The sequence below is a fragment of the Melanostigma gelatinosum genome, assembly GCF_949748355.1.
Source record: "Melanostigma gelatinosum genome assembly, chromosome: 23".
Taxonomy (NCBI): domain Eukaryota; kingdom Metazoa; phylum Chordata; class Actinopteri; order Perciformes; family Zoarcidae; genus Melanostigma; species Melanostigma gelatinosum.
This window is the reverse complement of record NC_136656.1, coordinates 6,557,746-6,575,520: the sequence shown is the minus strand read 5'-3', so window position 1 is coordinate 6,575,520 and position 17,775 is coordinate 6,557,746. Positions and strand designations below refer to the sequence as shown.

The 17,775-nt window shown below is 44.7% G+C and overlaps 1 protein-coding gene across 1 annotated transcript; it reads right to left on the bottom strand.

Moving 5' to 3' along the window:
* Nucleotides 1–806: 806 nt before the first annotated feature.
* Nucleotides 807–16,123, bottom strand: ntn5 (netrin 5). Its single transcript, XM_079295424.1, has 8 exons — nucleotides 16,078–16,123; nucleotides 14,485–14,632; nucleotides 7,118–8,586; nucleotides 6,446–6,634; nucleotides 5,192–5,341; nucleotides 2,843–2,893; nucleotides 2,226–2,306; nucleotides 807–2,004 (listed from the first exon to the last, which is right to left on the bottom strand). Exons 3-8 carry the CDS (start codon nucleotides 8,574–8,576, stop codon nucleotides 1,427–1,429), a joined length of 2,508 nt encoding a protein of 835 aa, XP_079151550.1. The 5' UTR covers nucleotides 8,577–8,586; nucleotides 14,485–14,632; nucleotides 16,078–16,123; the 3' UTR covers nucleotides 807–1,426.
* Between the last annotated feature and the right edge of the window lie 1,652 nt (nucleotides 16,124–17,775).

Genomic DNA, 17,775 nt, shown 5'->3' with positions numbered 1-17,775 from the left:
ACCTTAACTCTGACATATTCTCACCTTGTAAGTTGTTTTTTGGAGTCGTGTTTCATGACGGATGTAACGTATGTAAGTCCAACATTCACTCTTTTGGCTTTGTTTTGGTCTCCACCAACTCCCGAGGGAAATAACTGGCTCTGTAGCTGCTGAACTCAACGACGTTCAGCCAGCAAGTTGCTAACTGTGTCCGTCTGTTGTTTGGTGCCGGACAGGTAGCATATGAAACAATGAGTGTGATGTGAGTGAACCATAGAAATGAGCTGAAAGACGCTAAAAAGCTCCATAAAATGTCTTCACATTGGAGGACTGTCCTGATGATTTTATTTACTTGCAAAGTTGGCTAAAGCTGATTTGAGGGCCCTAAGGAAACAAAAATTCACAATAACAATCCTGATAAGGCAGAATATTTTCAGTATAGTTCCTATAGGGACCCCTGTGGGATTAGCAGGGCCCCAAGAAGCTGCTGGAAGAAGATATTTGGACCTCATGAGTATAAAACCCCCCCCCGGACCCTCAGTGTGTGCTGTATGTTGAGCTCCACTGAGCGTCCATCAGTCAGCGGATCTATTTTTCTCTTTTTATTTTCAATCACTGGCTTCAACACGACGGCACAGCCAATCGCTGACACAGCCGCTACCAAAACAACATGGCTGCTCAACAAATGGGAGCGCTTCCATCTGTCTTAATATACCCTCCCCACCTCCAGCACCATTTCCCCTGGGCTACATGACGCCATATCTACTCAAATTGAAACAGGAGTCATGACGACAGGTCGGACCGAGGCTTTTCAGATCCGTATCTGGGCTCCTAACGGTCTATCGGAGGATTCCTATATGGTTAGAAAATGAGGCTGAGGTTAGTTTGGTCTCTGTGTCAGCTGTTCTACCAGAGAGCAGATAGCAGATAGTGTCAGTTTCCCCAAATAATCTACAAATTATGTGCTAATCTCCTTTCATTTGTTTTATTATAAAAAGGAAACATAACATTTCTGAACAGGTTTTGATGCACATTCTGTACCTTTTGTTATATATTTATTTATTTATTCAGTTTTCACTTGTTTCTATGTGTGCTCCATAAAGTGATCCAAGTATAAATATGATTAAATATAAAAATTCTGCAAGACATTTCAGTCTAGAGAGTTTAATTTTCAAAATGTTCCTTTGTAGAAAATATTAAAATTCTTACAACTGATATTTCACATTGTACCAATTGTGTTGGTGGAGTTTTACATGAGGAAACCTTTGTGTTTCTTCACATTTTAAGATTAGCATTTGAACGTCACTTAACAGGTGTGTGTGTGTGTGTGTGTGTGTGTGTGTGTGTGTTTGTGGAGTTTCTCAACGCTGAGGAAGAAAAGTCAAGCCTGCTTCTCCTGAAACCTTTGGGGAAAAAACTGCAAAATGTCTTTTTTGCGGTTTGTTTTTCAACCAGGACTTTGAGTAGAGCACACCAGAGCGGCTGTATTTGGCGAGAGGGTCGCCTCTGTGGGTTTAACCTCTGCGTCTGTGTGAGAGTGTGTGTGCGGCACCACTGAGGTTTGAGTGTCCTCCACCTTCGCAGAGTGTGTGTCCACACTGTCAGGCTCTTTCTCAGTCAGCAGGTGAGGAGGGATGTACCCAGACTGGGGCTTTGTTGACTCCCTGCGATGGTGTTGCTGGTGTTTCGGCGGGCAGCGGCCCCTCTTGTCCTGTCCCCGGAAGCCCCTCAGTTTAGGGCTCCAGTGTTCCCGCCACTGGAGGGCCAGAGTGGAGCGGTCCGCCACCAGGCGACTCTCCTCGGGGCTCCAGCCCCGCTCCCCCTCCTCTGCACCGATCAGGAGGAAGGTCCGGCCCACGTGGAGGGCGGGGCAGCCGCAGCCGAGGTCGCGGTCTGGGACCCAGAGAGACTGGGGGCCCCTGCGAACGCGAGAGGTGGACCCCGAGCGGAAGACGGTTTGGACTGAGATGGAGAACTGCCACCAGGGACCTGAACGCTCCATCCCTTTCACCTGCACCTTCAGCACTGAGAAAGACAGAAAAGCAATATACATTTTTTTGAAATCACATTTTTGTATCATTCTTTTTTTTTTTGTAAATTTGGTTTCATTCATCAGATTTACAGGTTATATTTTATTTATTATCCATATATTTAAGTTTTATTTCAGAGGAAAAAATAAGTACAAACACTTTGGGACATTGCTATTTTTTTTGACAGTGTAACAGATAAAAACTCTTTGCACCAACCGAAGTCCTTCAGACAATAGGTCTCCAAGTTCATCCTGACTTTAACCTGAGAAGGCTGGCAGTATGACACACACTCCTCCGCTGTGTGAGAGAGAGAGAGAGAGGGAGAGGGAGGGAGGGAGAGAGAGAGAGAATGCATCAAATGTGAGGGTATCATTTCATAGCAAGCATATCAGCACATGTCTTTTCCCCTAATTACAATATGGCTGCTTCTATTTGTCATCACAGTATCCTGTGACTAACAGATGACCTCGACGGCAGCAGGTGGGACATTGCTCAAGCCGCCACTAGGAGGGAGTGGTTAGCCACTGCATGAATCGTTTTTGTTTTGATGGTTGATAAATGTCTTTGTTGAACATGAGGTGACTTCAACAGGTTCAAAGGGATGCTTTAGAAAGTGAATTTTTCTGTTATTATGGAAAAAGCATGAAGGTTAAAGGTTTGCCTTCAAGTCTTCACTTGATTTCATGTTCATTTTATTCTTGATTCATGATTTACAAACAGATCAAAAGAGATAAACTGCAGCTCAGCGCATATGGAGCCAAAGTTGGACGAAAAAGAAAACCAGACGGCCAGAATAAAACACAAAATACCAACCAGCGTGTAAATCGACTCACCTATGCTGTACTGAGGCTGGTACACTGGTGTCGGAGCGACCTCTTGAATTCCTGCAAACATGAACGCAGTTTCAGGCAGGTGACAGAAACAGACACGCAGAGAAGCTTCGGCAAACCCACGCGAGCCCTCAGGCCGTCGCAAACCGAGTGTGTGTTACGTGCGCTGTGCTTGGACGCCTCTCGGTGCGTGGGGCATGTCTGCACAGAAGATAAGCAAGTGTCAAAAACCTGTGTGTGTGTGTGTGTGTGTGTGGTCCTTTTTACGGGCGAGAAACACACTTTCTGCAATCACTTGAACACACACATAGATGCAAACTTTACTTTTGGTAATTTAATGAGCTCAAACCATCACTTCTTGTATGGTCTTGTCCTGTGTGTGTGTGTGTGTGTGTGTGTGTGTGTGTGAACTGGCCTGTATATACATTATCCAGGCCTCTTGTAAAAGTGTGTTTGTGTGACAGCGCTGCGATGTTTCACCGAGTTCACACTCCCGTCCGTGTCCCGTCGTCTGTGACACAACTGGGCCAGTGACACCCTACACCCCCTACTTTTAAACGACAGGAAGGTGCCGTGTGTGTTTGTATGTACATGCAGTGTACGTGAGGGGTCAACGTGAGATGAATGCAGTACACCCCTGTGTGAGCAGGGCTGGCTATCGTTTGACATGACCCGAGTTTTCTTACTGATGGTGAGATAAAACATTTTTCAACATCGAGCTGGGAGGATTGTTTCAACAAAGCTTTTTATTTCATAAAATACCAACTTTTTCAAATATGAAACGTTGTCCAAACACAAACAGTTGTTTACTGTTATAGATATATCGTGTATAGAATGAGACTTTGAATAATGTTCGGCGAAAATACAATATACTGCACGAACTAAACGTGTTAATTCAACTTTCTTGCTCACTGTAACGAGTTTGTTTGACAAAATAAACTTTATTTGATTATTAACCTTCCATAATAGGAATTAAATATCACTGTTTTGCTCGGCGTCTACTTGTCCTTCTATTCTACTGTCGATATTTGTATTGGAACTAATGTAATCGATTCATTTGATGTCATTTATTTAAACGAGTGCAGCGCCTGTTTGGCCCCGCTCCAGTATATGTTGCAGCTTTCTCGAGAACCGCTCACCTGAACAGCTTCACACTCGACCCTGCGCTGAATGTTCAGATGTCAATTCATCAACATTTATATTTTGTGTTTACAGATAAGTAAACAGTACATTTCATTTTAGCTTTAGCTCAAGCTAACCATGGCTATCTCGCCAGCTAGCTTTGCCTTTGTTCGTCTCTGGTTCTTTAGCTATGTGTAGTTTTTATCCCAATCTAGACCAAATATAACGTCGCTGCATTTTGCCTTCGTTGTGTTCGGACAGCGGAGACGCTCTTAACTGTGCGAGCGTCCCATGCTGTTCAAGGTGTGGGTAAGAAGGTTTCAGCGTGAGCTAACTTTAAGTTTAGCCTGGCTGCTGCGTGCCTTCTGGTCCGCTTGATGAGAGGCGAGGTGCTAGAGGTGGTGGGGGGGGGGGGGCGAAGAGATGCTATACATAGCCTGAGATGGTCTGGCAGTAAAAACAAACAAGGTTTTCTTTCACACACTCCTTTCTCTGGGAGAGCTATGAGTCTGGGCCCTGTGATGGGGGGGGGGGGGCCTTTGAGCTGCACAACAGGTGTGAAGCTGGCCTCTGCCGGCTCCCGATGTCACCTGATTGGGGCTTACGCAGCGCCAGGGCCCGCGGAGTTGTCGACACTCGTGCGATTAGCCGTGGAAGCGCACGTGGATTAGCGCTCATGGCCGAGGTTCGGGCGCTTGGCCGGCCACGGAGACACGAGTGGCAACAATCCACTTGATCTGACGCTGATCCCACATCAGCCGGAAGGTGAGGTTTCCCTGTAGCGGTCGGCTCATGTTAACGCTGCTATGGAAACCGTCTCTAGGGATGATGAAAAGGGGACACGCTGGGGGATTGGGCCAAATTAGCCTGGACAGCGGCGGCCCCCTTTTATACTGAGCTACTACTTGATAAAGGCTTACAGAGCATGATAGGAGGTTTAATCCATTTAGGCCACAAGCTAATTAAGTTGAAGGAGACATTAAAGAGGTCACTTTGACTGACAGCAAACTATTAAAAGTCTGTGATTTGTTCGGCCATGCATTGAATGCAGAGAGGACATTTCTTTTTAGATAAGTTAAGAGTCGAAATCCACATTCAAACAAGTCCTCGCCTGATCTGAGACACACACGATACGTTTTCTGATACGTATCGTATGAAACAATAGGTTTTTGTCCAAATGTTTGAAACAACCTGATTGTGACTTAACATTGACACTGGTAGTGGACTTACGTATGCAGGGCCGCAGAGGGGACTTGCCCTGTTGATATCCCGGGGCACAGCGGTTACACCTGAGGCCGGTCACCCCTTCTCGACACAGACACTGACCCGATGTCTGGTTGCACCAGCGACCCACTGCTCCCAAAGGATGGCACTGACATGCTTAAAAAAAAAGAGAAGAGCGATACCAAAGTCTTGTTTTTTTGTAGCCTGGAGGGTTAAAGCAGCAATAACTGTCCTGTTGTTTTAGTTGCAGGTGGTCTTGTGATACCCAGTGAAGGTTTTACAGAGGCCGATCATAGAGGACTGTGTTGTGCTGGTGGGCTTCTGCAAACCAATATGTTCCACATTCATGAAGATGATACAGCAGGCGTATTTTTGGTAGAGTTGCCCTGGTTTTGTGGAGTAGAGTGCATTGAATTGCGATCGAGTTAAAGATGTATTCAGCAAAAACTTGTGTCAAAGTCAGACCACTGCACAGAGGACAGTAAACAGGACTAAGAGGACCATCCATCAGTGACGGGACCCGGTTTAATCCTGCTTGACAGCATCCGTCCTGAGGGAATGTCCTATCTGAGTTCATTTATCTGTTGTCCTTTAATGTGGCCAGTTGTGATGCTGTATCATTTGCCATGGCTTACATTGCAAAGCTTTTTATTTGCCACACAGCTCTCGCAGGATAAGAGCCGATGAGAGAAGACAGAGAGCGAGAGGAAGCTACACTTCATCAGCTCTGTTCGCACTCTAGTTCTATTTACACAAATCCTTACAATGAGTCCAAACAACCTGACGGCAGAGGATGAGTAATTGGGCTCCGAAGCGTGACTAGCATTTATATATAGCATCAATAAATGAACGCTGAGATGTAAGACTGAGTGGTGGAGGTCATGAATTTGCAGTTTGCTATTGTTTCGTGCATGAAAAGTGATAGAATATGCGGATATTCAGTCGGAGCTCATGTCTTTCATCCCTGCACTGTCGAGCTCAAAGAGAGACCATTAACTTTGGATATATTAGGCCCGTGTTCAGGCTTCCACACCAGCATACCAGAGTGTCACAGTCACTTACGACATGTGTGACCAGTCAAAGGTCGGGGGTCACGGCAGATACAGGTGGCCGGACAGTGGGGTTTGTGGGTGTTTTTGCGTGCATATCACCAACAGGAATAGCTGTCCGCTCTCACAATCTAACCACCCCATAAACACTGCTGTACATCCGGACAGAGACAAAGTGGGCATGTACACACACACACACGTAGTGACTAACGTTGGCAGGCCTTGCGGTTGTTCATCAGCTTGCTGTGGTCGCGGGTGTATCCGTTCTGGCAGTACTGGCAGTGGCGCCCGGCCGTGTGGTGGCGACACTTCTGGCACACGCCTCCGCTACGCCGGCCCGACTGCTGAAACACCTCCATGCTGAAGCGGCACTTGTTTGAGTGGCCGTTACACTCACAGGCTGGTCAAGGGAGGGAAATAATGAACACCAGTCAAGAATATATACACAGTATATATATACAGTATATATATATATATCTTTTTTCAGGAGAATATTACCCTGATGATGTCATGTCGACCTGCACTTGGAGACACATTTATAACAGAAAGCCTGCTTTACAAAATGTCAGTGTGGAGTTTAAAATACATGAATGTTTAGCACTCAGGGAGGGTCGAATGAAAGACACTATCCAGTTGCATTATGGGTAATCTCATAATATCTCTCTGTTGTTGAAGCACCACTTAAATGGATCAGAATAATTTACAGCATGTGGAGATTCTTTGGAATATTTTATTGATTTCTACCTTGTTTTGAAGAAGAAAAAAATACACTTATGACTAAATAACACACATGAGGTTGATATGTTTACATGTCATCTAAAAATATCTGAAACATGAAAAACAAATGTGCAGAGTACAACATAATTTAGGACACAGGACTCACCAACACAGGGGTTTGGGTGCGTGGGTGTAGCCCGATGCCAGGGTCTGTCGAAGTAGAACTCCTCACACACATCACAGTCTTGCCCCGCCGCGTGATGCTCGCACACGCACACTGCCCGGCCCGTGACATCACGGCGACACCTGGAGGCGTGTCCGTTACATTTACACCTGCCGCCGACTTGCAGGTCCGAGAGGGCCAGAGGGGCTCGGACAGCAGAGGGTGGGGCCGCCTGCAGGTTCCTGGAGCTTTGTCTTGTGTTGAGGTTATTGTTCCTCCTCTTCCTCAGTTCCCACCCCTTATTGTCCCTGCTCCGCCCCTCAACTGTCCAATCACAACCACCACTGGGGCAAGGCAGCCAATGATTGTATTCCTTCTTGAGGCCTTGTCCTCTGGCTTTCCCGCCTTTCTTTGAAGACGTGAGCGCGTCTGTGCTTAAACTTTCCCGCCCTTCTTTGCTCGTCACATTGTGTCCATCTTCGTCTTGACCTGTCCCTTTATAATGACCCTTCCTTCCCTGTTTGTCCACTTTCTCCCCTTTGTTTCTCCCCCTTATCAATGAGGTTTTTTTCTCCCTTTCAAAAAATGCCAGTGTATTATCTGTATTTATTTCCACCTGACCTCCAGCGTGCCCCTTGGAGCCAGATCTCCACCTCAGAAGCCCAGTCCCTCTGTCATCTTCTGCACCATCACGCCGTCGTGCTTCCTCTCTCTTATCCGAGTTGCCCACCTTGGCGTCTTTGGACACCTGGTGGAAGACCACACGGATGTCCGTGGCCGTCACCCAGTCCTGGAGGGTGTGGCTGTGGTCAAAATCGGGAGAGGATGGCCGTCCGTCGAGGGTGGAGAAGGCCAACACCATGCCGCCCCTCTGCTTTTGCAGGGGGCGAGGGTCGGAGCAGAGGGGCTCTGTCTCTTGGTGCCTTGTCTGGGCCACCGTCTGGGAGGGAAGCCCAAAATCCCCAAGGCAGTCGCTGGAGTAGTGCTGCATCGGCCTCCAGGTGCGCCCGGAGTCCATAGACTTGAGTATGGAGATGGAGATGGGGTCCGATGGCTCCCCGTGTTGGCAAAACTGTAAACTTATGTAGGTGATCTCAAAGCGTCGACCCAGAGGTAGCGTGAGGACCCATTCTTTGACGTCAGGACCTCCACGAGCCATCCAGCAGGTGAGGTTGTGCGGGTTGTGGAGGTCCGTCAAGGTGGTGATGTTGCTGTCATAATCGGGCCCTTGTACTGAATGGCTAGCATTGGCTGGGACGCCATAAGCGGCGTTGATGAACTCTGACAGGCAGTGTCGCGGGCGGCCGTCTAGGTAGTAGCAGGGGTCGTGGGGTGAAGTCCAGCTCAAAGGGGTGTGAGACAGGGAAGAGGAGACGAGGGATGGAGGAAGGAAAGGGAGGAGCAGAAGGAAAATAGGGACGAGAGAGGTGGAGGGGGGAGGGGAAAAGGGCCGGAACATCATGTTATCGAGCCTGTGGAAGGAAAAAAAAAGATTTTTAAGCGAAAACCATGGGAGCTAGATCATAAAACAAAAGAAAACAAACTGATTGATTTATATAACTTGCATTTGAAGCCATAGATGGAAACAGAAGATCGGACCACCTGTGCCTTTAGTGAAAACACACAATAATACCAGCTCCCCGCATCACTTCAACCACACCTTATAGCCTTTCAGTAGATGCCAGTGAAGATCTCATCCCATAAAAATGTAATCTCCGATTTTCACAGTGGTGTCGGCCACCGGTTTGAACCCGTGACCCTTCGACAGCATTTAAGAACGTATTTGTATTAAAACTCCTCTCAAGCCCAAGATGAGCGGGTGAAGAAGGGCGCGCACCCTTGCGGGTCTGTCTGAGATGACAAAAAACATGCCCGACAGCTGGGGCTAAACCCAGAGCTGTACCACATCCATCACGTTTATGGCTCTCCTTTTCAAATCACTTTACCGTCGGGGCAGTGCTGCAGGCGAGCGAGGGGCCTGAGCGTGAGCAATGTGAAGAGTTATTGAGCAGAAAAGAGGGTATGAGAAAAAAGAAACGAGGGGAGGGAAGGAAAGCTGTTGGAGATTAGTCTTGAGGATGGTAGGGAATGATTTATAGGTCGAAATGTGTGTTCGGCTTGAGCCTCTACATGGATACTTCCGTGGTTAAAGACAAACACGGACTTGTGTATACGTCCGCTGCGCGAACAAATCCCTTCCCGTCTCTTACAACCGCTGATGAGTGTAATTCATCCCTCTGTCGAGATTTGATACCCGAGAGCGTTAATTTTGGCATGCGGACAAAGCGAACAATGCATGTGCTTTCTCTCGAAGCAGTGATTTATTGTTTTACCGCTCACATGGAGCCTCGGAGCACATTCCAAACAAGCGCTTCCTTAATTTGTTTCATGCTAAGAGAGTTCAGCACCTGCCACTTTCACTTTCATGTCGTTCTTGTTTCTTTCCTTCTCAAGAGGACTGTCATTTTCTCATCAAATAACGACCTTACCCTCTGCCCGTTCCGTCTCCCGGGCCCATCTATCACCTGCCGCCTTCATTCTGTTGTGGGAATATTCTTAACTGCTGCGAGATTGATGATGTCCTAACAAGCGTTTGACACTGACAGCGAAGTCAGCAGGGCTGCATAAACCAAACCCGTAGGAGAGGACGGGGCCGAACGCCTCTCCGGCCTCGTCATCCCGCTCAATTAGCCAACGACCGAAACATGAGGCTTCCCTCGGGGACCACACAGCTCTGAGGGGCCTGCGGGGAGGCCGTGGCACTCACTCTGCTGCCTCGGACAAGCTGCCCCGCTGCTGACCTTTCAAAAGCAAAGACCTGCCAGAAAGTGGTATCAACCAAACCTGGTTTGAGGATGAAAGCCAAGATCAGGCGTATCAGGCGACCCTGTCTCGTGGTGTTGCTACAGGAAACGCTACAAGCTAACGGTGCAGTGATGAGCGGTCTGACTGTGACCCCCGGTGCCACTGAGCCACATTCCTGGGGTCCAGAATGCCTCGGCCCGGTCATTCCTGACGGGTCGAGACAAGCGCCACGGGAACCTGAACGCACTGGTAAAAAGCAGGACTTGAGGACAGGTTGATCGGGTGATTAATTCGGACTCTGGTTTCATTTGGTGTCAAGGCACTGGCTGTATAAAAAAGGCAAGATGGTGTCAAAGCAGGGTAAAGGTTAGCAGAGGATTCAGGGAAGAGGTGGAAGAATTCGCTCTGGAAGAGTGCTGACGAGTGAGCGTAGGCGGTTTGGGGTTCAGGGTTGGGCCGAGTGAAACACGCGGAGGATAAAGGAGGCGGTTGCTTAACATTCCCATGACATGCACTTGCTCTCGTCTTTGTCACATTACACGACAAATTAAACATCGGCCCATTACAACCACCTTGATAAATGGATGTTCATCCGAGAGAGGCCCCTGAGGTTTTTAATGCGCCCCGCTAGGCCAAATCCAGACTCTCTCTCTTCTTCCGAAACCAGATCACATGTCTGGCACCGCCACCGTAACCCACCGGATATGGTTTCAACGTTGTTGTTTTTTTTACTCTGCTGCTTTCCGTAAATTCACACGGCCGGGGTGCCGGAGGAGCATGTCGAAGACGAGCGTGCGTTCCTTGTAAAGTACCGTTCACGAGTATTTCGCACCAGTTCTTTTGTTAATGCATGCCGACTACAAATAGCACGTGTTTTAAAAGGGGCCATCACCCCGCTTTCCCTTTCTCCCCAGTAAACCTCACAAAATATAACCCTGAAAGTAAAAAAAAAAGAGTTTTGAAGTGACTTGGCAGCAATCGCTGACTTTCAAAAAAGCTTATACAGCCAAATAGTGGTAAGATGAGATCAACATCTCCGGCGGGTGATCTTTAGAAGCAGCTATGCTTGGCTGGCAAAGGGCTGGAAAAATACTTGCTGACAACCTGGGGGCATGTTTACAGCATAGTCGATCAGAGGAGAGCGACGCTCATGTTCCTTCTCTGCACTCGCACTTTCCTAAAGCCGCTCTACTTCTATTCTTCATCACGCTGAAATGCGTCTGATGAATGTCAGGAAGAGGAACAAAAGCTGAAATAACAAGATTTGTTTTTTGCATACGTATTGCCTGTAAAACATATTCACCCCCCTGTTGGAAGTTTACATGTCTTATTGTCTTACTTTTGTGAAACACAAGAATGTCGAAGTTAAATCAAACCTTTGGTCTTCTAGATTACAAATATAAATGGTGCTGTGGAGTTATCTGAGGTACTGGCGCTTCGAGACCATTTCAAATGAAGGGGCCCACATGCAATTTTAGGGGGGCCAAAAATGTGAAGCACAACTAGAACATATCACCGCCACCTCCCTCTTTGGCTCCCCAAAAGACGAACAATACGCACATCGAGACAAGAATACCCTTCAGTCAACACTGCGATGAACAATAAGAAAAGTTCCCTCTCTGGAGATAAATGTGAGCTGCAAAAAATGTAAGTTAAGGGGGGGGGGGGGGGGGGGGTGCCAGACTTAATATCATTGAGGCACGACCCCCCCCCCCCCCCCCCCCCCCTTTGATCAGAAGGAAATGTGATTCCATCTGGAATAATGATCTCTTGGAGATCTGGAGAAGACACAGACACAGATGGCCTCGTACCTCTGTTTGTGTTTTTGATTATAACTGTTTTTTGGCTTATGTATGTTCCTGCGTATCATCTGCTGTCTTTTTTACTGGCAGGGAAACAAATCTAAGAGAAAAGAGCAAGGAACATACGAAAGTACGATTAAAATAGGATCATCAAGGAGTAGCAACATGGGAATGCATCAGTGTGTTGATAAAAATAACATTTTCCAGCTTTGTTCTGCTGTAACAAACTCATTTACTGTGATTTAGAGGACTTAAGGTTCTGTAACTGAAGCGAAGAAAGCTCTGGTGCGTGTGGTATTCTCTCTTGCTACCTGTTAACTCTCTTTGGCCTGTTCACACTTTCGAACTGTCCGGGTCTGGAGCTGCTCTGGAGAGCAGATGAGCTGGATTTGGCCTGTCTCACACGTTTTAACATTCCTCGTCATGGGTCAGGCAGCCCGGGCCAGCAACACGGAGGCAGATATGTTAAATTGCTTTGCGACTCGGTGATGAGTTTCAAAAGACCAAACAGCGGTTTGTACAAATAAACACACAGACACACAGTTTTCCATCAAGCTGATATAAGCGGATCGAGCTGGGAAGATTTCCCAGGGTTCTACATTGCAGCACTGCTCCAAGACGCAGAGCCTTTAAATAAATATGGTAAATTACATAAGCTCTCTCTCGCTCTCTTCCAGCGTACATGTTTGAAGCTGAACCAAGGCACCTGTTGGTGCATGTTACCACACTGACACCTTTTGTTAATTTGCAATTGTCCTCAAGCCGGTCAGAAATACAACACTGGTCTTTCGGGTGAGAAGAGGAAGGCTACGTATGCGGTCTGTCTTCTCAAACTGCATTCCTGCCTGCACAGTGGAAGCCCATCTGTGTGTTATTCCACACGGAGCGGATTCCACGAGTTCTGTTTTAGGTGTAATAATCTCATTTTAGTGGGGCGGCCCAGGAGGGGGGAAAGCAACAGACAGCACAAAATGGATTATCGCATGCTTGTGTCTTTAGCGAACGGCCTCTGTCCTTCGCGGTTGCACCGCCAACAAAACTGCCAATCCGGTGCATGTGCGGGGGCCCCCGGGGGCCCCACTGCACCTCCACGCACACACGGAAGGTGCTTCAGCCTTGGCGTTGACCCATGAGCCCTGCTTACTTCATTTTTGAATAAAAAAAACACATGTTACCCACTTGATATTTAAACGTGAGTTTCCTGTCAACCCCCCCCCCCCCCCCTCCCCTCTTCACAGCCTCGTGCAAGTTGGCAAGACGCTCTCCAGCAGCTTCACATGTTGATATTGAAAAACAGATGGAAATGAAATCATTGTGATTTCATGTTGCAAGTCACGCCAACGACGACCTCGGGCATGATGGAAGTAAAACTAAGGCCTCAGTGTCAATTAAATCTCCTAAATGTCACACCGGGGGTTAACAAAGAGGAAAAGAAAACACAAATTGCTCCAACAAATAACTAATAAAAAACAACCATGATTTGTGTTGGCGAATTTATGATTGAAATTATTATAAAAAGGAAATAAACAGCAGTCTGTTTTTAAAATAAATCTCAAGACACTCAAGCCCTCAACTGTAAAATTGCATGACTTAGAAATGTATGCCCTCTCAAAGAAAAAAAAGGAGAAATCGGCCTTATTTATCTGTCTATTAAAGCAAATACGGTATATTTTCTCTTGCTACAAGTGCTGCGAGGGGATTTTAGGGAAACTAATCAACAACAGACGTTAAAAAGGAAAATAGCCCGCAGTCACACGCACTTTGCGGGCGTTGTTAATAGACCCGAGAATAATGATTCACTCGCCCACGGTCCATTAAACATTAATGTTCATCATATTTCGGCTGATTACTTTGGCAAGAGCTAACAGTGAAGCCCGGAGCGTAATTGCCTCCACTCTGTGCAGCTAATTGCACTTGTTAAGCACACATTAGCTGCAGTCAATTCGTTTTATCTCACAGAGAGGAACGATAATATTTACAGTGTTAGGTTATCCCAGTTGGATCAAACATCTTTGTTCAGATGTTTAAAAAAAATATGCATGCATGTTTGGCATTTAGGAGATTTATTTCAGTTTTAAATCCAGTCCAACTAATCAAATTGTGGTGTTATGTTCATATTTTATGTTTTATTTCATCCGCAACAACATGACAAACATATAATATATGTGCATAACGTTGCTGACAATTATATCATAATAATAGTGGGATTTTCCCAGTGGCAACGTGTATTAATAATTTGAATAAAAATGTATTATAATTAAGGTCTTATAAGGAAATTATGTCCTTGTTGTTGAAGAGAGGGAAACAATTTTAAAAGCACAAATACAACTTCAGCTAACTTATTCCTTTGGCCTGTATTTAGAGAAACAAACGTAACTCAACCAATTATTTATTAAAAAAAAAAAATCATATAATAACAAATAAATAAATAAAATAAAACACGCATATCGGCTGAATCTCTCAGGACAAGTTGAGCGATGTCAGAAACAATGTCAGGCTACTTGGTCCGCTTGGTAAATTATTAGATAATTTAGAACAGAAAACCCAACGCAGTGCGGAACACTTTTCTTTGAAGCTACATTTAGTAGATCAATAAACTAATGTATGTCTTATAATTGACCTCAGTGCCAAAACAAATACAGCCGTTCATGCCTTCTCTTTACGCGCGACTTCAACGTCAGATAAAACTTCACAAACACCTCAAGTATCACAGAGCCCACAGCTAATACAACTCTGGAAAGGGGAAGAAATAAATCAGCTCACCATGTGCGTCCCAGTGATTCTCCTTCTCCTCGCTTCTCCGGATCATTAAGAGGAGCGCAGCAGCAAGTGTCCGGACATCCAGCTCCAGCGCGTCCGCAGAGGAGCAGAGCAGAAGTAAACCTACCGAGAGGGGGCAACACACCGGGTACTGGAGGAAGAGGAGGAGGAGGAGGAGGAGGGAAGATAAATGAACGGGATCAGCTGGGAGGTGCGTCTCTCCATTTAACTGAAGTGAGCCAAGTACTCCCACCTCATGAGGAGCCACTCACATCCTGCTTTACGCACAGCGCGCTTCTGCCAAACTACTTAACAATGCACAATGTCTTTATCCAACTCAAACAAGCACGATATTCTCTATTTAACTTGATTTCAAGGTGTAAAACGTTATGCATGACGTTGTCTAATATCTCATCCGTGTTTTTATTTTTTTTGTTTCTTTAAATATACAATTAAGTCGGAATAATGTACATGTTGTCAGTGAAATACTGGCCCTTTATTGTGGAAAGCTGTTGAAACTTCATTTATGCAACAATGGAAACAAGTATATTTCGATCACTTTGTGTATTCAAAATTCCCTTGTGAAAAAAAAATAAATTACAGGGGTCATTTTTCTGAATTGAGTACTTTTACTTTCGATACTTTAAGTGCTAGTAGGTGTTTAAGTAACAATGCCGGACTTTTCTTAGTAATAGAGTATTTTAATATTGTTGTGTTTCAGCAATGGCACACTGTCACTGTGTAATTGATGCACAGTTGCAGGTTTAACAACCCAAAAAAATAAAATGAATCTCAGCCAACTGACATTCAACTTCTGCTCTCATATTAATCTATAAGTAACAATAATAACGTATCTCTCTGAAAGGGACTGCTTTGCATAATGAGTACTTTTTCATTTGAAACTCATATACATTTTGACAACCTCTGTACTCGGCACTTCTGGTTTTATTCAGGCTGCACTTCTTATGTAATTCCAAGTCAGAAGTATTTCACTACAACATACAAATATTTGACTTGTTAAGCAACAATCAGTGTTAAAGTTTGGAGGGAAAAAAATCCATTTGTATCATTTATTGAGCGTTTAACAACTACGTAACCAGGACAGCAACACGACAACTGATCAATTTCATTTGACATGATTCATTCTGAAATCCTGATGGTGCATGAACACATGTGACATCAGCTTGTTCCAACAAATACCCACTTAAAATCAGTCAAGACAAATGTAAAATATAAAAGAGTCTCTTGGTTGAAACAACCAAAAACGTTGTCATGACATCTTGCATTCTTGTATGAAGGAATGTTTCAGGGCCTTTAGGTCAGAATGAATACGTCTTCCATGACTTGTAAAAGGTTGCACTTGATGACACGCTTGGTCTCATCGTCTGTCTGAAAATGAACCAATTTCACTGAATTTGTCGCTGCAAGCTCTGGAGGAAATCAGACAAACCAAACAAACCAAAGTCAACACACTTGAGGGGAAACTGAAACGGGTTGATCTTATTTAGAGACAAGTGGCTTTTTTTCTTTCCTCTTTAAACAAAAGAACTAGAATTTTAAGACTGAATTCCACGGCTCAAGGACATTCGTTTCTACCTTTGCACAGATCTTCCACCTTCAGGTTTATTACCACAGGCGGGCAAATTGAGCACACAGAGGAAAGCCAGTTGTAATCATCTTATCTTGTATCGTCCAGGCAAAGATCTCACTCTCCAGTTTGCTCCAATTATCCCTCGGTGGAATAAGAAAAATGGTTGAAGTTAATTGGCTGCAGTGGATCGTTCTCAGATGTGAACCAAAACTGATACAGATGGAAATATAAGAAAGAGAATCAAGGAGGAGGGCGGAGGGAGGGAAGACGCTTGATTGGAGAGGAGGAAACTTTCCCAGAGAAAGCCATAAAACTGATTGATGACTTCCCCCGAGGAATGTTTCCCCAAGTGTGTGTGTGTGTGTGTGTGTGTCTAGTAGTTACAGTGCAGTTAAGCAATGCTATCCTTGGACGCAGGACAAGTGCAACAAAGTAAATTGAATGGTGAAGTAGCACGTTTATGCGTCAATATTGCACTTTTGGCAGCGTAAACGCAAGAGTGGGACTCAGTTGGTACCATTTAAATAACACAAATTGATAACAGAAATGATTTGCTATAAAAATGAAACAAGAAAACGTTGAACTGATTAAGGAAACGCTTCAGGTTGGTCCTTGACAGGTGCCTCATTCTGCCAAAGTTTGCACCCTGCAGCTAAAAATGTGCTGAGAGACTCAAATCCCAATAAACCAAATACCATGGTGTAATTATAAAAGTCAACTTTAAGCCTCTTTGACAGAATAAGAGCATATTTCACAACAAGGGCGTCGGTGTGATGGATTAGCTGTGCTTAAATGTTTAAAGTACAACAGTATGGCATTGTACTGTGGTTTGACTGTGGTGAAGCACATAGAAAATGTGTTTATTTTGCATCATTATTTTCTCAATTGCTGGAGCAATGAAACACTCAGAAGAAACCTGAAATGCATGTTGTGGTACCACACATTAAAAGATGTGCTGCATAAGGCTGTTTTACGAAGTGAAACTTTTATTATGAAGGTACAGAAAAACAATCCTCGAGCAAGAAAGATCTACCCTGGTCTAATAGAACTCTGTGGTACAGATAGATATATTTGATTCATTGTTCTATAAATCAGATTTGCTGATTGATCATCTTTTCTGGAGGGTCCCCAATTTTCAATTCAGAGCAAAGGAAATATTAATGGAAGACAATGGGTGCATGTCGAGGATCCGTGTTCGGCCCCTGTCTTTATATTAACTATATCAACTAGAACAAACAAACCACAATTAAGGGTTAAAAGCTAATACAATGCCAACATTGCTCGATACTGGAGAAACATAATCGTCAGTTTTTAACATTTTTGAATTATATTGAAATTTTTCTTTTATATATATTTTTCCATTGACGTAAAATAAAAATAAAAGTCTTTGAGTTCCTCAAGATAAGAATTTATGTAACTTTATTGTTTCATAACACATTCCCCAGTGTATTATGTGGAGATCTTTTATATTTTAGGATTTAAAAACGATACCGGTGTATTAGAATTTTTTTGTTTTTTGATCTGTATTTATTTCTTCAATTGTTTTATTTTAAATCATGTCATTTTTTTGTTAATAATTTCCTATAGATATCTTAAAAATCAATAAAATTGGATCACAAGCCTTTCGTCCGGGAGCATCTTCTGAAAAACTTTAACAATTAGCGTAAAGAAAGTACAATTCGAAGTGCGCTTTACTTCGGGAT

Bases quoted from the DNA above. Each gene is read 5' to 3' on its own strand.
- ntn5 (XM_079295424.1), bottom strand. From the start codon at position 8,576: ATGATGTTCCGGCCCTTTTCCCCTCCCCCCTCCACCTCTCTCGTCCCT. The intron at 6,635-7,117 runs GTGAGTCCTGTG...TCCCTTGACCAG, and splicing joins GCACCCAAACCCCTGTGTTG to CCTGTGAGTGTAACGGCCAC. The intron at 2,894-5,191 runs GTAAGTCCACTA...TCATGTTTGCAG, and splicing joins CCCTCTGCGGCCCTGCATAC to GAATTCAAGAGGTCGCTCCG.